The 20744-nt window shown below is 35.1% G+C and overlaps 1 protein-coding gene across 1 annotated transcript in view; it reads right to left on the reverse strand.

Annotated features, from left to right (window-relative positions):
• SCLT1 (sodium channel and clathrin linker 1) overlaps positions 1–20744 on the reverse strand; it is a 204364-nt gene that overhangs the window by 134396 nt on the left and 49224 nt on the right. Inside the window, exons 8-9 of the mRNA XM_045798986.2 lie at positions 18282–18347; positions 14075–14145 (exon numbers count right to left, since the gene is read on the reverse strand). Coding sequence (XP_045654942.2) covers positions 14075–14145; positions 18282–18347 — 137 coding nt within the window. The remainder of the gene's footprint in view (positions 1–14074; positions 14146–18281; positions 18348–20744) is intronic.

Raw genomic sequence — 20744 nt, forward strand, 5'->3', positions numbered from 1 at the left:
CATTTATGGAACATAAGAAATAGGAAGATCAGTAGGAGAAGGAAGGGAAGAATGAAGAGGGGGTAAACAGAAGGGGGAATGAACCATGAGAGACTGTGGACTCTGGGAAACAAACTGAGGGCTTCAGAGGGAAGGTGGGTGGGGGATTGGGATAGGCTGGTGATGGGTATTAAGGAGGGCACATATCGCATGGTGCACTGGGTGTTATACGCTAATAATGAATCATGGAACATTGCATTAAAAAATGGGGGTGTACTGTATGGTGACTAATATAACAAAATAAAAATTATTAAAAAAAAGAATTCATGTACTGAGCTATTAAAGTTTTAAAAGAGGTTCTACAGTCTAAAAATAGTTCATTTGTGTATAATTTTTACACAACTGCTGAATTTTACGTTAGAATATAATTTTCTATCCTACCGGTTGTTATCTATATTTCCTGTGTATAAAAGTGAGCTTTTTGCAACCATATGTGCATAGTCTGTATCTGAGTCTTATTTCAGAATGTTGGGGGAGAAGGGGGTAGGGAGGGTAGTACCTGGCACCTCTCTTTTTCAGAATCACTATAGCTGATTCTGATATACAGCCATTGTCTTATATTTTACAGAATAACGACATAATCAACATGTTTATTTTGCAAAAAATATTGTAAACAATGATTACAAATATAGTTTTAGATTCTTACAACTTTAAATATGATAATCTGGATTATCTGATAATTTGAAAACTGATAATCTGGAGAATATCTTAATTTTCTGTTATTATATAGGTTTATGCAATGGACATGTTCAAAAATTCTTACCACACCCCTGTCACGTATCAGACACAAAGGATGTGTTGCAAGGTGGTACAAAGCACAGTAAAATAGGTGAGATACATTAATTTTTAGAAGGGCCGCAAAGCACAGTTCTTCAAGCATCACCAAAGATTAAAAGAAAGTATTATTATTCAGAGTAGGTAGTATATATGCATTTAGTTCAAAAAATACTGAAGCAGGAGGTATTTAAAATGAGAATTGGCAGAGAAATGGTGAATCTCACAAGCAGAGACAAAGGGAAAGCTTCAAGAAGGAATAAAATAAGTACAAGCATGAAAGTAGGAAAGTGTAGGATTTGCTTAGAAAAGATGGGAAATAAGACTGGAAAGGTGATGGGAGGTTACAGTGTGGCTCAATTAACAAGTGATCTGTATTAATTTAAATCAATGGGGGAGTTGCTCAAATAATGGGATCAGAGCTGTACTTTTGGAATTTAAATCTGGCATTTGTACATCAAAAACTAATGATATACTATATGCTGGCTAATTGAACATAAAAAAAAAATCTGGCATTTGTGAAACAGGATGGACTAGAATGATGGTTTTGTGTGTTTCTTTAACCAATAGATCATAATAAATGAGCCAGAGGCAGGAAAGATCTAAACTAGAGTGATGGAGACAATAAGCAAGCAGTTTCACTGGGTAAGATGGCATAGATTTTACCAAGATAGACTCTAAGAGATTCCATCCATTCATTCTTTGAGCAAATATTTATTGAATGCTTACAATATGCCAGACACTGTGAATACAGTCAGGACATGTTGAGCTTCAAGTGTTGGTGACTCTTTCAGTTTTTTTTTTTTTTTTTAAAACTGTATTCCTGGAGCCCTAGACTTATTTCATTGAGCACCTAATGTAGACTGTACTAAGCACTATTGTCAGCACTGGTGATGCAGTAGTAAGCAATGGAGATAAAACCCCTGTCCTCATAAAGTTTACATTTAGTAGAAGGAGACAAGACAACATATATGCAAAAAAACAAATGACGTAATTTCAGAAAGTGATAATGCTATGAAGCACATGGTATAGAACAATGAGAGAAAGACCTGGATCATCAGGGACAGCCTATCTAAGCAAGGATATTTGACCTAAGATCTTAAGGACAATGAGGTCAACTTAGGAATATCCAGGGAGAGTTAAAAAACAGAGAGAATTAACAATAAATGCAAATAGTATAAAAAAGGTACTTTAAGAAATTACAATTAGTTGGGATGTAATACAGAAAAAAAAGTGGGGGATGAAATCAGGGAGGAAGGCAGAGAGGTCAGATCATTTAAGTACCTTTGGACATAGTAAGAATTTTGGAATTCGTTCCAACTGCAATGAAAATCCACTGAGTGTTAAAACAGGTTAGTGATGTGATTCGTTTTATGCTTTAAGGAGACTACTTGGGCTGGTGGTGTGTAGCAAATGATTTTACAGGGGATAAGAGTGAAAGCAGAGAGACCAGATAGAAGACAAATACAAGCAACAGACAGTGACGGCTTGAACAGATAGGAGAGAGGTAATGATTGGATTTGTGATAATCTTGATATACAGCCAACAAGATTTGAATGTGGGGGGGTAAAGCAAAAGAGAAGTATCAAGCAAAATTCCTAGGTTTGATGACTGTATTAATTAGAAGATGGGGAAGATCTGCATTCCTGACCTCAATCATAGCAGTTCCACGGTTATCAGTTTTATATATTGGGGTTCTATTTATAAGATTTTTTAAAGGGTTCTGCTGCTAAAAAAAAAAAAAAAAAAAAAAGTCTGAAAACCCTTGCTCTAGCAATTCAAGTACAGAGCTCAACAAAGTAATCACAGCCAGAGGCACATATTTGGGAAACGGTATTATTGAGATTAAAGTTTAAGTTGGGTAGGATAAATGTGATCATCTAAGGAGGGGGGAAAAGTGCATAATATAGCTAGAAATTTAAGAAATGTGTACTTTCAGTAGGTAGACTAAAGAAGTGTAAAAAGCTAAGGAATAAAAGAAATGGCCACAAAGGTCAGAGAGTAAATCAGGCCACAAACACAAAAGGCAGTAGAGAAATGTTCGAGAAGGACAGGAAAATCATCAACCAAAGAGAATGGAAGATTTTGTTTTCAGGCAAAAAAGGTAAAAAGGTACCAGTAAACTTGAGGAAAAGAAAAGAGAGGTGGGACTAAATCCAAGTTGAAAGAAATTCCAAAGAATGGCTATAGGAGATACAGATTCTTCTTCCAAGCAATTTCAAAAAAGGGAAAGGAGAAAATATAGTAATCTGAAGAAACATCAGGTGACATCTATATACTGGAGGTCTTGGAAGAACCCCACAAAAGAGAGACTAAGAGATACTGCTTTGTATATATTATACAAGCCTACTTACATAGGTTGGATAGTAGAGTAGAATGGAGGAGAACATAGATAGTAAAAGTATAGTACATTGCAAAACTGCACAGAAGCTCATTTTATTTCTATTATAAAGATGGGGAAACTAAAGTTCATTCAGTTAAACAACCTGCCCAAGTCAACAGAAAATAAAAAATAAGAATATAAATGTAGAGCTGTTTGACTTCAAAGCCTACGCTCTTTAAACTTTACACCACACAGAAGCACATTCTTAGTTTAGGTGTGCAAATGTAGTGTATTTGCAAAATATAAAATACCAATAAGACACATATTTTGAAGTAAAACAGTAATCCCCTATTAGAGGTAAAAGTTCCAAACAATGAAGTTCTGAATTTGTTTCTACTCTTGACCAATATGTTCTAGAAGTAAATCTAATATTCTTTATGCTCCTTAAAGATGAAGAGGAAAAGACAGAAACATTTTTGAGTAGGGGGTAACCGTAAGTACCCCCACTTTTTTTTAGAGGGGGGAGGGCCTGGGGGAGAGGGAGAGAGCAGGCTTAAGCAGGCTTCACGCCCAGCACAGAACCCAACTTGGGTCTTGATCTCACAACCCTGAGATCATGACCTGAGCCAAAACTGAGCTGGGAGCTTAACTGACTGAGCCACCCAGGCGCCTCTGTAAGTAACCCCTTAAGTAACATTGAAGTAAAACAGTATGATGGGATAGGAAAATGCCAACAAAGCCCTTTTCTTAATACATGCTTCTATGCTCAGAAAACTAGCTGCCAACACGTGGCAATTCTTACGACCTAAGCACATCTGCGCAGGGCCATTTCTCACATGGGATAGTTTCCAAGAAACACTATGAATCAAAAGTGGAGATCAATGAATTCCAGATTTCCACAGCATTTTTATAATAAAAGATACAATATTATTCAAATTTGAACATGAAACATCTGAGATAAATCTGTTATCTCAGCTAAAATAAAACTATTACCTGGCAAAGGTACATATGTATATGTCTAAAATATATAAAAACTATTGGCACATTTTTGAAGAAAAAAGTACGCATCTGTAAAAAAAATAATGATGAACACAATGAATATACACAGTGATTTATGTAACCTAAACTTTGTTGCACTAAACATAATAAAATTGTATCAAAAATTACATTCCTATCACATCAGCTCTTACGCTTTTCAATAAAACCATTTAATTATAAGTCATTTTACCATCACATTTTAAAGATTTCCTGGATTTTATGTCATCTTTAAATAGAACATTAAACATAAAAAGATACTTAAATGTGTCTATCATGCATTTAAACTTAGAGATGATTAGCAACAAAAACAGATTTAAAAGTCAATACAGCTTAAAGCCTGGATCCACGATGGGAAACACTGAAAAATCTCTTCATTTAGTCTGCAAAGCTACTATTAGTTATATTAAAATTTTTTTTTCAGTTGTGCTTTAGAAATCAAAGCAGAGACATACATTATTCCACAACTGAAGAATTTAACATACAGTTTTCTAAATAATTAGTCTAAGAAAACAGTTGTGCCTCCAAAAGACCAAGGGTAAACTACACTAATAAAAAACCCACAGAAATTTAGTTTTGCCCCTCCAATGGGATGCAACTTACTTAATTAACTGACTCAAAAAATATTTTTTAAGCACTTGCCATGTGTCTAGTGTTAGATAAAGATAAAAATGGCTAAATTAGGAGCTTATAAACTAGCAAAGAGAGATCAATTTGTAAAGAATTATGTACACTAAAGTGTGAAAAATGTTGTGACAGGTATGTGCAGTCTATAGCTGAAGCACAAAGGTAAGCATGCTTGGTTCCTACCCAAGGAGGAAGAAACCATAAAGATTTGGAAAAAGATTTCTAGAAAATGTGACACTTGAGTCAAACCTCAAAAACTGAGAGGACATTTATCAGCAAAGGGCATTTCAGGCAACCTGAACAATGTGAGCAAAAGTAGGGAGTTATGAGATAGCATGACTTACTTGGGAAACTGAAAATAGTTCAGGAAACTGAGGTGAGGACTGACAAAATATAGAGTTAAGTCGCCAGGGGTCAAGTCATAAAAGGCTTTAATATCATTTTGAGTAATATGAATTAAATCCTATAGGCATTTAGTAGCCATCAAAGAAGAAAGACATGATCAGATTTTCTTTTAGAAAGATAATTTTGATGACTATGAAAAAAGAAGATTGGGAGGGGTAAGTTAATTTGGAGGTTACTGCAGCATTGATGGACTGAGTAAAACAGTAACAACATAGTGATACAAAAGTGGAGGATCTGAGAAGCATTTAGAGGGTAGAGCTAGGACAGCAAAGGATTTCGGATGCTTCCTGGTTTTCTGAAGCAGGAACTGGATGGTATCATCCACAAACATAAAAATATTTAGGATATATGGTAAGAAGCTCAGTTTAGTACCTCTGACTTAAGTGAGTGAAATAACAAAAAGAACTTCAAGCTAGAATATTTGAATGGGATCTCATCCTTAGAAATTGTTGAATCCACAAAAGATGTATGAAATGAGTCCAATTACAACAATTGAGGCTATATCATTCAGAAACTTACTAAGGACTGTTTCTACACTCTGAGCACACATGTATATGTTTAAATTTTCAATAAATATAAAATAAGGTGATTGAAAAGTTACAGATTCTTTATATGAAGATAATATCTGTATCTGCTAATGAGATAATTCCTTAGTGGCTAAATTTTTTTTTCATAAATATTCTGATGATGCCAATCTGATGAAAGGTTAATATGGATCCCTAAGCAAGTGCTTTAGTCAATCTTTACAGTTGTGTCCTTTTATAAGTTATTCCTGAGGCATGCCTGGGTGGCTCAGTTGGTTAAGCAGCTGGCTCTTGATTCCAGTTCAAGTCATGATCTCAGGGTCCTGGGATATAGCACCCTGCATCGGGCTCCACACTCAGTGGGAAGTCTGCTTCTCTTTTTCTCCCAACTCTGCTCCCTCTGCTCCTAACCCTGCTCGCACTCTCTCTCTCTCAAATAAATAATCTTTAAAACAAAAAACAAAATGAAACAAAAATAAGTTATTCCTGAGCTACAAATGACAATCCTTTCCTTCAAAGACATTATAAGGCAGGGGCGTCTGGGTGGCTCAGCTGGTTGAGCCTCTGACTCTTGGTTTTGGCTCAGGTCATGATCTCAGGATTGTGAGGTCGAGCCCTCAGTGCAGAGTCTGCTTGAGATTCTTTCCACCTCCCTCTTGCTCCCCTCTCTGCTCCTTCCCCAGCTCATGCTCACTTGCTCTCTCTCTAAAGTAAAAAAAAAAAATTTGTAAGGCAGATGTACAATCTGAGCACATGACTTGAAAAATAATCATTTCCATAAGTCAGCTAAATATACATTATAGACAAATATATATGGCAAAAAAACACTGAAAGAGAAATAGCATAAAATCTCATCTTGACGTGAATAAATGCTGAGTATACCCACATGAAAAGATAAAAATCTGGTGTAATGAATTGAGAGAAGTCTTCTTGGAGAAGGCAGGTTTTAACCAGATTTTCAAAGTTATAAGTTTTCTAAGAAACAGAATAATGATCAAAGGCAAAAGGAAGAAACCAAAGTTTTTCTATGAGGAACAGTAAAATGACTATTTTGAGCAGTTTGTACTAACTGGAAGGTTGGGGCGGGGGCAGGTGAATGAAGGTTCTTAAAAACTAGGCTAAAGAGAGATGCCCTTCAATAGATGACTGGATTAAGAAGATATGGTCCATATATACAATGGAATATTACTCAGCCATCACAAAGAATGATTTCTCAACATTTGCTGCAACATGGATGGGACTGGAGGAGATAATGCTAAGCGAAATAAGTCAAGCAGAGAAAGACTATTATCATATGGTTTCACTCATTTATGGAATATAAGAAGCAGGAAGATTGGTAGGAGAAGAAAGGGAAGAAGAAAGGAGGAGTAAACAGAAGGGGGAATGAACCATGAGAGACTATGGACTCTGGGAAACAAACTGAGGGCTTCAGAGGGGAGGAGGGTGGGGGAATGGGATAGGCTGGTGATGCATAGTAAGGAGGGCACGTATTCCATGGTGCACTGGGTGTTATACGCAAGTAATGAATCATGGAACTTTACATCAAAAACTAGGGATGTACTGTATGGTGAGTAACATAATAAAAAATAGTTATATATATAAAAAAAGAAACTAGGCTAAAGAGTTTTATCTGCTATGACACAGCATCACCAGAAACTCCTGAAAATGAAAATGATAAAAGCTTTCATTTTAAGTTCCCATGATTCTAATTTTTTTTTGTACTATAAAACCAGGCAGCAAATGAAACTAATTGTTTTTAGTACAAGTATAAACTTAAACAAATCTAGTATTTAAAGAGTTTTCAATTTAGTTATTCTTGGCATAGTTATAGGGGCATCTCAAAACCTAAATTCTGGTAATGTCAATATACCCCATCATTCAGAATCTGTCAAGCTTGAAAGCAACACCCTCTTCTCTAAAAGAAGCATCTGCTTATCCTTATGTTTCCTCAAATCTGTGGCAGGAAAAGCAAGCATAGTTTTATGTATACAACCATGAACTGCTTAATGTTAAGCTACAGAATACTGTCAGTAAATATTATGGCAAAATTGCTCATGGACAATTAAACACTTAAAACCTTTCAGGCTTTAGAAAACCACAACTAGCTTTACTGATCTCTAACCTTAATTAAAAATCATTAGGCCCAAATGTCCAAAAACCAAATGAAACTTCCATGCAGATGTTAAAACTCAATGTAACCACTCATGATCCTTTAATAATTAATTCTCATTCTTGACTTTCTTACTGCTGTGAATACTGTCAGAAAGCCAGGTTTAGAAACTCACCAGATTAGCAATTACAAGATATGAGTTCTAATTTCATGAATTTGTTGTGTAACTCCAGACAAGACAATTTCTGAGACTTTTGTTCAGCTTGTTTTCTTCTATAAAATTGGGCAGTTAAACTAAGATGATCATGAAGATAGCTTTAGCAATAAAATTCTGAAATTCTTCCCCTGTCCTTTAGCCTGATATCACCAAGTTCTGCCCATTTTTCTTTTTTTTGTTTTTTTAAAGATTTTATTTATTTATTTGACAGAGGTAGAAACAGCCAGAGAGAGAGGGAACACAAGCAGGGGGAGTGGGAGAAGAAGAAGCAGGCTCATAGTGGAGGAGCCTGATGTGGGGCTCGATCCCATAACGCCGGGATCACGCCCTGAGCCGAAGAGAGACGCTTAACCGCTGTACCACCCAGGCGCCCCTGCCCATTTTTCTTATACGGAATCTTTTACATGCATTTTAAATTTCTATTTCTATTATCATCATATGACTGTAGGTCTTTATGAATCAATTTCCTTACTCATCTTCCTTCCAGAATCTCCACACCCTGATTTATTCTATATACACTGTAAGTCATATTCTTTTTTCTTCCACTCTTTCTGAACTTTGAGTGCAGAGTAGAGTTAATCACACCACTCTTTCCATGACCCATTATCACTATTAGCTGTGAAAGACTGCTCTCATTTGTTTCTTTTATTTTCCTGTTCATTCCCAATTCCTCTCTCATTCCCCGTCATTTTGTAGGTTCACATTAAAATGTGATATATTCTTGGACATATACACATACTGGTAAAATATATATTGTTATTTGCATGCATGTGTTTTGTTTTTTGGGTTTTTTTTTTTTTTGAGATTTTATTTATTTGACAGAGAGCGAGCACAAGCAGGGGGAGTGGCAGAGGGAGAAGGACAAGCAGTCTCCCCGCTGAGCAGGGAGCCCAATGTGGGGCTCGATCCCAGGACCCTAGGATCATGACCTGAGCCAAAGGCAGACACTTGACCGACTGAGCCACCCAGGCGCCCTGTATGCATGTGTTTTTATGCTATAGATCCATATCTCTTTTTACTTTAATATATACCTTGTTTTTTAGATTTATCTATGTTGTTATAACTATACCTTTACATGTAAATACATGTGTCTAAATGATGCTCAGTATTCCACAGGTTGCAAACACCACATTTTACCTATCCATTTCCTCAGTGACACTTAGGCTGCCTCCAAGGCTGCACACCTCTACAAAGACAGACAATCACTAACCTGAAGTTAGGGTATGTCAGTCCTAGTAATTTTTAAATTTTATTCTTTTATAATATATATACACATACTATATATATATATATATATATATATATATTTTACTGTATACCCTGATATGTATATAAAGAAGTATATATCCATAACCAATATACACTACTGTTTAAAATATTTAAAATGTATATAAAGATTTTTTATTTATTTGAGAGAGTGGTGAGTGAGAGAGCCCAAGCAGGGGGGAGAGGCAGAGGGAGAGAGAGAAGCAGACTCCCTGCTGAGCAGGGAGCCTGATGCGGGACTTGATCCCAGGACTCTGGGATCATGACCTGAGCCGAAGGCAGAGGCTTAACTGACTGAGCCACCCAGGTGCCCTATTTAAAATGTATATAAACTGCATCATACTGTATTGTAATTTCCTTTTGTACACTGTTATTATACTCCACATATTTCTGATACTGATAATTGGTATCACAATTATCACATTATTTCAGTAGTAGTATTTAGAAATAGTATCACATTATTTTAACTTGCATTTCCTGATTGCTATGACTTTTGAAATGTTCATATCCTTTGCCCAATTTTTTATGGACTTTTACTTATTATTATTAATGCTTAGTTAATGTATCCTCAACGCTAATGCACTGTTAATTATATGCACTGCAAATGTCTTCTCACAGACTATGGGTTGCCTTTTCATTTGACATACTGATTTTTGAAATAGAAGCTTTACATTTTAACATATTCAAATATATCAATCTTTTCCTTTTTGGCCTGCATTTAAATTTTGATTAAGAAACACTTCCCTAGCAAAGTGTTCAAGACAGACTGTTTGATATTTCAAAAGAATATCTATAGTTTTGCTTTTTACATTTAGATAGTTAATCCATAAAACCATATAAATACTTAAATGTGAAAAGCAAAACTTTACAGTTTTTTTTCATGGATAGCAACCATTCCTCAACTGATTGTTTCCCTACTGATTTATAATGCCACCTCTGTCATATACTAAATTTCTATTTACTCTTTATTCTGTTCTATTTTGTCAAACTCAGGCTCTTGCAAATAACATTGCATTTTATTCTTCTACAGAATGATCTTGGTAAATGGCACTTTCCTATTTAATGATGTTAGGATTAGATCACCAAGTTTCTCTCTCTCAGACAAATATATATACACAGAAACTACAGGGGTTTTAGCACAAATTACACTGAGATTATTTTTAAAGATCTAGGAAGACTTATTAGGGAATTTAATCTTTCCACCCAAGAAAAGTTGACCACTGAACAACATGGGGGTTAGGAGCACCAACCCCCCATGTAGTCAAAAATCCACATATAACTTTTGACACCCCCAAACTTAACTACTAATAGCCTACTGTTGACCAGAAGCCTTACCAATAACATTTACAGTTGATTAACCCCTATTTTTTATGTTATACATATTATATACTATATTCTTATAATAAAGTAAGTTAGAGAAAAAAAAAGTTAAAAAAATCCTAAAGAAGAGAAAATACATTTACAATACTGTATGTATTTGTTGATAAAATCTGCATATAAATGGACCCATGAAGTTCAAAACTGTGTTGTTCAGGAGCCAACTGTACTTAGCTATTCCAGTCTCATGGCTTTAAACACTATTCTTATGTTGATCATCGAACACCTCATATCGTGAGTCCAGATCTCTATTGAACTGCTTGCTAGTGGTTATCAGCATTAGGATTTCCAGTAGTTATTGCCAACTCAGTATGGCCCAAACCACTGCCTCCCCCACCAAATCTGGCCACCTATACACAGACTTCTCAGTTCATTTTCAGTTACTTGTGGAAAAAGAAAATCAAGTCACGCCTGATGACTCAATCTCTGTTACTTCCATCCAATCCATCAGTAAATCCTCTTAAATCTACCATATAAAACATTAAAAAAAATATGCAGAATCTGACCACATCTCAACCATCTCTCACTGTTACACCACAGTCCCAGTCAACATGATTTTTTGCCTAGGTTACTACAATAGTTTCCTCACTGGTCTCCTTGCTTCCATTTTTGCCTCATTATAGTCTATTTTCAATATGGGAGTCAGAATGATCAATCTATTAAAATATAAGTCAGATCATGTCAACCTCCTATTAAAAACCATTCCTAAAAAACCAACAAAAAGCCATTCCTATTTCACCCACAACAAAAAACCAAAATCCTCACAATAGTCTATAAGGCCCCATATGACCTTGTCTTCCACTCTCCATAATATTTCTGACTTCACCTCTTAGCTCTCCTCCTTGTTTACTCTGTTCCAATATAGTCTATATACTAGTGAGAGAGAGAGAGTGTAAAAAATGGCCCTAAATTCTTCCCACTCTACATCCACATCTTTGTAACATGATGTTGAAAATCTTCCCATCAAGAGGGGTATCTATTTCCTTATCCTTTGAATTTGGGTTGACCTGGTAACTGGCTCTGCCATCAGTAGTTAACAAATATGACTCAAGAGAGGCTTCAAAAGTATTTGTACGTTGGGATTTGCTCTCTTACTATCTTTGGGAACCCTACCATGACCAAGTGAAGACGACTTTCCTTGTTGTACTGGTACAGAAACTGCCAATTGACAGACAGGTTTATCATTCACTGCTAACTACTACACTGTTAGCAGACCAACCATCTGACTAGAGACACATAGGCAAGTCCAGTAGATACAGCCCAATAAGCCCAGACCAGAAAACTGTTCTATTGTCCCCCATATCATAAACAAAATGGGTTATTGTTTTGAGTCACAAAGTATTGGAATGGTTTGCTACTCAGCAATAGATCACAGAGACATCCAGCTTCCTTGCTGTCCCTTAGGCACGTCTCCAACTATGCAATAGCAAGTTCTATACTTGGAACACTCTTTCCCTGCATTGTATGGATAATCTGTTCACATCCTTCAAGTCTTTGTTCAAATCTCAACTGCTCAGTGAGATTTATTCTGAATACTCTATTTAAAGTTGCAAGCCCATCACTACCCCCCCCCCCCATAGTAGCAGTATCTTTTTTATTTATAGTAGGTCCTTGGGACCAACCACATCTGAGTTTATGCCAATGCAGTGACTCAAGGTAGAATCCTAGATAGTTTCAGAATGGGAGCTGGGCCATGCTGGAAAAAGCAACCATGTAATTAGACAGTTGGGGCTTTGAGCCATGTGATATAGGCCCAACTTCCTGACCTCCACGGAGGGGAGGGAGACTGGAGATTGAATTCAATCTAGTGGCCAATAATTCAATCAGTCATAATACTTAAATTTCAGAAGTAGAGTCAAAGTTTCGTTCTATGATGCAGTCATTTCAGAAATATCATTAAAAAGCAAATTCATTTACATTTAACATGTATTATACGCACATAATAAAAATCCAATAAAATCTCTGAACAGTAAGGCTTAGGTGAGCCTCCTAGTTGGTGAACACAGTGACGTGCCAGGAGGGTGATGCACCCTGGCTCCACGGGCAGAGGACATGAAGGTTCAAATTTTGAGACTTCCCTAGATCTCACCCAATGGGTCTCATCTTTTGGCTGGTTCTGATGTGTGACCTTTTAATAAAACTTTAATCATAAGTATAGTGCCTTCCTGAGTTCCCTGAGCCATTCTAGAGAATTAGTGAGCCTGCACGGTTAGTGGAACATTGCATTTATAGCCAATTGGTCAGGTGTGTGGGTGGCCTGGGGATCCCTGAGCTTGTGTCTTAGTGAGGGTAGTCTTGTTGGGGATTATGCTATTATTTTGTGGAGTGTGGACTAACTATGGTTAGTGCCAGAATAGTACTACAACTTGTTATACTTTTATACTATCTAGAGTTTTCTATAATGGACTTATATTACTTTTATAATTAAAAAAAAAACACTTCCATCTTGAAAAAAAGAATAAAATCTTGCAATTAAATAAACCATTACTATTTTAAATTGTAAAATCAGTAACATCTAAAGAAATAAGGAGGACCAAATAAGAGCCCACAAGTAGAAATGTCTAGAGGAAAAGAAAGTAAATTTATTTAAATTAAAAAGTTGACGAATGCAATAAAATAAAAATTTAAAAGTGGTGCATAAAACTGTGTAAAATAAATTCTTTTTTAAAAAAAGCAAAAATGTTTTGTGGGGCAAAATACATGATGGTCTAAAAAATAAATAGAAAGGTTCATTTAACAAACACATTTTTTAATAAAATGTTGATTTATAGTACAATTTAAAGGTATTTCTAAAGGACTGCATCATAGAGCAAAACCCTATTATGACTATACTTGTGAATTTTAAGTATTATGAATAAGGGGAACAAAAAGTGAAAAAGTTTTTCCTGTGAAGTCTATTAATGCAATGATTATTAAACCACTGGGCCACAATAAATATGTATAGTATTAAGTTGACTGATTTTTAAAAACCATCTCTTGGCTTTGTCTTTTTCCATCTCACTTCCCTACTCCTCTACTGGTGTTCCCTGGTATTACATCTAAATAAACTACATGATTTGACACCCCTTTCTCAGGATCTGCTTATTGAGAAATACAAAGATCTGTGCAGAAAAAATATTTCTAAGAGAACTGATTTTCCTCCATAAGCACTGGTTTTACCTTCATGGAACATCCTTTTACATTTATATTATAGTTGTCTCCTCCTAACTGTCTTGACTTCAGTCTTTCCCGGTACTAACAGATCATACATACAGAAAGCTATTGACAGAAGCTTAAAGAGGAAGAAAAAAAAAGCTCATGGAAAAATTATGGCATCATCACTTACTCTGAAGAAAGATAATTATTAATAAAATAACAAAATTCATTTTTGAAAATACCTAAGTTGTTTTCGAAGTTGCTCAATTTCCACATTTTGTTCAGTTACTGTTTTCAGAAAGTGTTCGTTAGTCTGCCACAAGAAAAAAAAATAGAAATATTCAGTATTAGAACATTTAAAACTACATCTTTAAAGATTAACTGTAGGGCATATAAGTAGAAAAAAACAAAGTCATGATAATGACTCATTTCAAGAGTTTTTGATGGTAAAATACAACCTTGGCCATTTTTCCTTGCCTTTACTTTACTACTTTAGTGGACACCTGCTCCACTTCAAACTACCTGCTTCTGCTTTTTGATGTCTTATGGTTTTCCTTGGCCATTTGAATCTCCTTTGTTTACCTAAATGCACAGAAGATAACAGGTGCTATAGAATTCATGCCCCCAGCCTGCTCTGGAAGAGCTGGATAACAATGATTGAAGAGAACTGATGTGTAAGTATCTCAAACTCCTCCTGTGCCCCATGGTGGTAAGTCTGAGCCTGTTCTACACTGGCTTCCAAAGTGCCCTGGCAGGATTAAGTTTCAGTTACCCAAGGTATTAGTTTGCATGATTGTTAGAAACCCTTTGGCTGCCTTCTTTTAGCTTCCCAGTTCTCACTTCCCCATTCCCCTACTGGTACTCCCTGGTATTATCTCCTAAATAAATGACATGCTTTAGAATCCTTTTCTCGGGGTTAGTCTGAGAAGGAACCTAAAGGAAGATATGAAGCAGTCTTCCAAGTGTAGAAAAAATTTCTCTAAGGGAATTGATTTTCTTCTCTAAGTGATGATTTTACCATGAAGGCACAAATTCCTTATCCTTATCATCTTTATCTATATGCCTTATGGGCAAAGTCATATAGACTATAGTTACCTCCTAATCGATAAGTCTTGATTTCAGTTTTTTCCCATCCCAACAGATCACACATATATATATATCTCTCCAACTGCCTCTCCCGGAAGCAGTTTTCATTGTGCTTCTCTCATACTCTACCCAATCTTACTGACTTCATATTTTTAATACACTATTTTATTTCCCTCCGGAATCGGAATTCCATTCTGCCATCATCCATTCATTTTAAGACAGAAATAACTGTTTCCTTTCCTCACTTTATATGCACTTTTGATAAAACTTTATATGCACTTTTACAATGCACACTGCATTATATTCGAACACTAAATTTAAAGTACATAGCTACAAAACGAGTCAATTTTTGAAGACCACCTTCTCCCAGAATTTCCAGTGACTGGCACGTGATTTAATACATTCTAAATACTTATACCTTTAAGGAATAAATGAATGAATGTCTCCACTGAAACATGAAAGACAGTGTGAAGACTGCATCTTTATTTTTGGGAAGCAGACTACTGCAGACCAGAATTTAGTGTTCACAGACCACGATTTAAGAGACCAACCATCACATGCAGGGAAAGAAGGTCAGAATAATGAGAGGTAGGTAAATTATACCATACCAGAATAGTTGAAAAAAAATTTGGTGCAACACTGGGCATGAATCAGGAAAGACGTAATGGTTACATGCAAATAAACTGAAGGGTTGATTTGAAGAAGTGAGCTTATTCTGTTACTCCAAAAGATAAAACCATATATCAATGGGAGGAAATTTAACAAGATTTTAGCTTTCTTTCTTTTTTTTTTTTTTTAAGATTTTATTTATTTATTTGACAGAGAGCGAGCACATAAGTGGGGGCCAGGGGCAGAGCGAGAAGCAGACTCCCTTCTGAGCAGAAAGCCTGACACAGAGCTATATCCCAGGACTCTGAAATCATGACCTGAGCCAAAGGCAGACGATTAACTGACTGAGCCACCCAGGTGCCCCAGATTTTAGCTTTCTAATAATCAGAATTCAAAGGAACAGACTCTTTGAGGAAGTGATAAATCTCTTTCAGGGAATAGTTAAAGCAGAGGCTAGATGATCATCTAACTGAAAAGCATTAATGAAAGGATGCCTATATCATTTAAGGAAATAGATGACCTTTAATATGGTTTCAAATTCTCCTGTGAAACTATCTCAATGACTTCAGTCCAAACCGATTCACAACTCTGAATTCTTCTATGTCTGTTAATGTACTGTTAATGCTTTATCATATATACTGTCTTGGCACTAACATAATTAATGCGTGTGTTTTTTACCATTTGGGAGCACCTTAAATTAAGGTAAATGATGTAGAGTAATTAGGAGAAGTATAAATTGGAATTGTGAATTTTAGAAAGCTAGTGTTTTGGGAACTAACTTGTTAGCAAGCTTAGTGAGATCAACAACTGCATCTGAATATGGTGTTCTCTGTCACTACAAAGAAAATTATATATTAGTATTCTAGAATTTAGAGATTCATAAAGGTCCAGGGAAGCATCCCCTTCAATCACTGATCATGATTATTTCATATGTCATCCCTGTTTTACCAAGTAGGATAGGAGGTTGTGGATAGATACACACTTCTCTTCCAACTAGAGAATCTTTAACAGTGAAAGGAACTAATATGCAATTAGAAAATATTTTTGAGTAATTTTACAGAGATGAACAAATCTCAAAAAAAAATGATTTCAGTGAAGAGAATCTCTAGGAAATGTGAATTCCCATTTTATCTATAGCCATAGTAAATAAAGTTGTACTTTCATGTACCATTCACATCAGGGGATTCTACCTCCCGTATGTTATAAATGTGTATTGGTCATGAAGGATATTTACTTCTTGTGTACTCATCAAATGATTTTACCTATTCATTTAATCAGCTTATTCATGGAATCAGAAAACTTTTTAATGAGTACTTTTCTTCAAGTTTGATTTTGACTCAAACTTGCTCCTGTGACTATTCTCTGAATGCTCTTTGAGACATACGAGATCTTTACAATCACTTAACTAAGTCCCTTCATATTTAGCAGTCTTGTTTGATACCCAGTAAGTACATTAAAAAAATGCTTAAGTTTTAAAATTTCTCTTACCATTCCTTTATTTTAACCACCAGGACAGTCTCTTTTTTGTTCTTTATAACATGACTCTTTCATCCATCTTGTCACTTTTTTATCTGTTTTATTGTACCCATCACTTCCTATTCTTTATTTTGGCTAAAATCTATTAATTCTTGTGCCTTGGGAATTTTTAATGTATTTCCTATGAATTCTCAAATATTCATTCCCATGACTTCCAACAGAATGATTTGGGGTTGCTTATAACAAAATAGGGGCTCTGTGGTATAAGATACCAAAAGATTTATATAATTCCTGCAATTCTAAGAGATAAACTGAAAGAACAAATAACTGTGATGTGAGGTTAAACTATTAATTTCATGTAGAAATATGCTTTCTTAATTATGGATATCAGTCATTTTGTTCTGGAGTACTTTAAAACTATTTAAAATGTCTAAGAAGTATATTATCAAAAATTTTAAGTGATTAGAAGTAACAGAAGGGAAATTTATTTAATAATTTTTATATGATTAAAGGAGAAAATTTTGAAAAGCAGAAAAAATTGGATAACTTACTTTTGATAGCACAATTCCACTCTTAAACAAAGACATTTTCATTAGGTACATACAAGAATTAGCAGAGTAACTAAGCAAAATGAAGAAAGGAAAGAGAGGAATTACCTGGGATGTCATAATTGTATTACTCAACAATGAGGTAAAATAAAATTCCAAAAAGAAAGGAAAAGAAGAGAAAAAGAAAAGTGAGAAGAGAAAAAAGGTAAAGAGCAGAACTAGGAAGGCAAATTATTACATTTCTTTTAGAAAAAAGTTAAAGGGAAATTTAGATGTACCAATTAATACTGGTGGCCAATCAACTAACAAATGATCCTTAATGTCCTATTATTTTTAAGAAACTGGGCTATTCATTTAACAGTTCCACAATTCTTATTATATACCTACCAGCATGATAAATGAAATATTAAGAATAAAGCATGAGTCCTATTCTTGAGAAGCTCACAATCTAGATTACTATCAAGAGATCCTACTAAGAACCCTAAGATTACTATTAGATTAGGTGTATTTTAGAAAGATGTTAGCTTTAGATCTCCAGTAAGTATTGTAAACAATGTCATGCTATTGAATGTGAAAGAAAAAGACAGATAAAGAGAAAAGAGTACTGCCTACTTATTTTCATTTCACATAACATGGGTTTTTTTTGTTATTGATTTTCATCAGCATAAATATTAAAATCACAATTTTCAGTTTATATCAACAAGTACACTAAATGGATATTTTCACTTACCATTTCTATGTTCTCATTAGTTACATGAAGTTGCTTGGTCAGTTTTTGAAAATTGGTCAATTGATCCTACAGTAGGAAGGTAGAGGTGTACATGAATAGCATTCTGTTTATAACCCACATGTAAAATTCAAGTCTAAAATCAAGTCTGAAATCTTTATGAAATGAATGGATGAAATTCATTCAAATGAATGAAATGAATGAAATTTAGACTGAAATCAAGTCTAAAATCATTATGTCTAAGTCTAGATGAGCTGAGTTGTCTTCTGCTATTGTGTGAACAGTTGAGAAATAAGATAAAAATTTTTTTTAAATGACTACAAAATTAAGTAAGATGACAATGCAGAAACAAGTGTGGCTATTTATATTTTATGTAAGGCCATTATTTCTAGAATTCACTCTATCAGTAAATAGACATGCTGGAGAGACATTGTACAATATTGAAAAACTACATTCAAACCTACTCAAAAACTACAATATAAACCCTGGCACAGGAATTGTTTCTCTCTCCCCTTCTTAAAGTTTCATGGCTTGAAAGCCCAAGTTTCAGATTGTGTGATTATCTGTTATAATCCTATTAAACACTGTATGTGCAGGTGACACAAAGCTGGAAGGGGCTATTAATACGTTGGATGACAGAAATAAGGACAAAGTATTATTTGTAAAGGCTTGTACAAAAAAACCTAACTGCATAGCTACAATAAAGGAACAAAAGTGAAAAAAGTACCACAGGACTCAGCTGACTGACCTAAATGAGGAAACAGCCTCAAAGAACTTACTTATATTAGAAACAGTTTCTAGATCTCACAGGTAAAAGCCCTTTCTTCTGATAAAATGCTGTGTGTGTGTGTGTGTGTGTGTGTGTATTTTTTAAAAATAATTTTCAATTTGAGTGTAGTTGACATACTATGTTACATTAGCTTTGTGTGTGTGTGTGTTTTATAGCTGTTTATTACATTAATTTAAATACACACTCATATTATAAATTTACCATTTCATTCGAAGTGTCCTTTTAATCTTTAATTATAATTTTAGGGATAAGTATTTCTATTGAGTAGGTAACAGTTTTTATCTAAAGCAGAAAAGAGTATTCACTAATTCCTATGCATCTTTTAGACAGAAAACCTGTTTAAAAACATTATATATTTCTCTATACTTGTTCTGAGAGTGAGTCCATCTACCAACTCGGGCTTTTTTTGTCAAGGACTACCCAAGTTTGATTTTGATATTTAAAGTTGACAACGCTTTTCTCTTCTCTTCTTTTCTCTTCTCTTCGCTTCTTATCTCTCTTCTCTTTTCTTTATGACATTATATACCTGCTTGCAGAACAAGAACTCAAAACATCATTCCTCCTTCAAGATGAAAAATGTCTGAAAAACCCCTGAGTAACTTCTTCTAAAAGCTAATCAGACCTGTAATTCTCCCTGTAGATAGACTACTTTTTGCAAGGCCTTTCAATGAGAGAAATGGCAGACACCAGAAATGTAAATTAAGACCAGTTTTGCAAGTGTTCTTCTAGAATCTGGAGTATCACCATTTTACCCATGGTGAAACCATCAGAGGGAGGTTAAGTAATTTCATTTTATTACAGTGTGAACCCAGGCCAGTCTGACTTCTAAGACTGTGGTAGTTCCACTATCCCATAATATAGTATACACTACTAGAAATGTTGATCAGAATACATAGCTAAAATAAATTGAGAATTTATTAGGTCAGGTACTGTTCCATTTACTTTGCCTCTACCTCTCAACAAACTTCAGTGAGCTCTCTATGGATTTATGAGGTTATACGTCTCTGAACTCAGTCAAACGTGGCTATTAATTAAATGCCCTTCAAGTTGTGTTTGTAAAAAATCAATTGACCTTTTTCCTTTTTTCAGAAAACAACAGGTTTCTGGCCTTGGACCAAGATGTTCTTTTACAAAAATGAGTAAATATCTAGATCTTGCTCAACTTCAAATTATTTTTTTTATTATAATAATATATTTTTATTATATTATGTTAGTCACCATACAGTACATCCCTGGTTTCTGATGTAAAGTTCGATGATTCATTAGTTGTGTATAACACCCAGTGCACCATGCAATACGTGCCCTCCTTACTACCCATCACCAGCCTATCCCATTCCCCCACCCCCTCCCCTCTGAAGTCCTCAGTTTGTTTCTCAGAGTCCATAGTCTCTCATGCTTCATTCCCCCTTCTGATTACCCCCCCTTTCTTTATCCCTTTCTTCTCCTACCGATCTTCCTATTAGCTTTAAGTGTACAACATTCAACTTCTCTATACATTATGCTATGACTCACTGCAAGTATAGCTACTATCTGTCACCATACAATGCTATTACAATATCATTGACTATATTCCCTATATTGTGCCTCTTATTCCCATGACTTATTCATTTGATATCTGGAAGCCTGTATCTCCTACTTACTCCCCTTTACCCATTTTGTCCATTCTCCCCATTCCC

This window comes from Ursus americanus, chromosome 13 (assembly GCF_024610735.1).
Source record: "Ursus americanus isolate L20-20 chromosome 13, mUrsAme1.1.p, whole genome shotgun sequence".
Lineage (NCBI taxonomy): Eukaryota > Metazoa > Chordata > Mammalia > Carnivora > Ursidae > Ursus > Ursus americanus.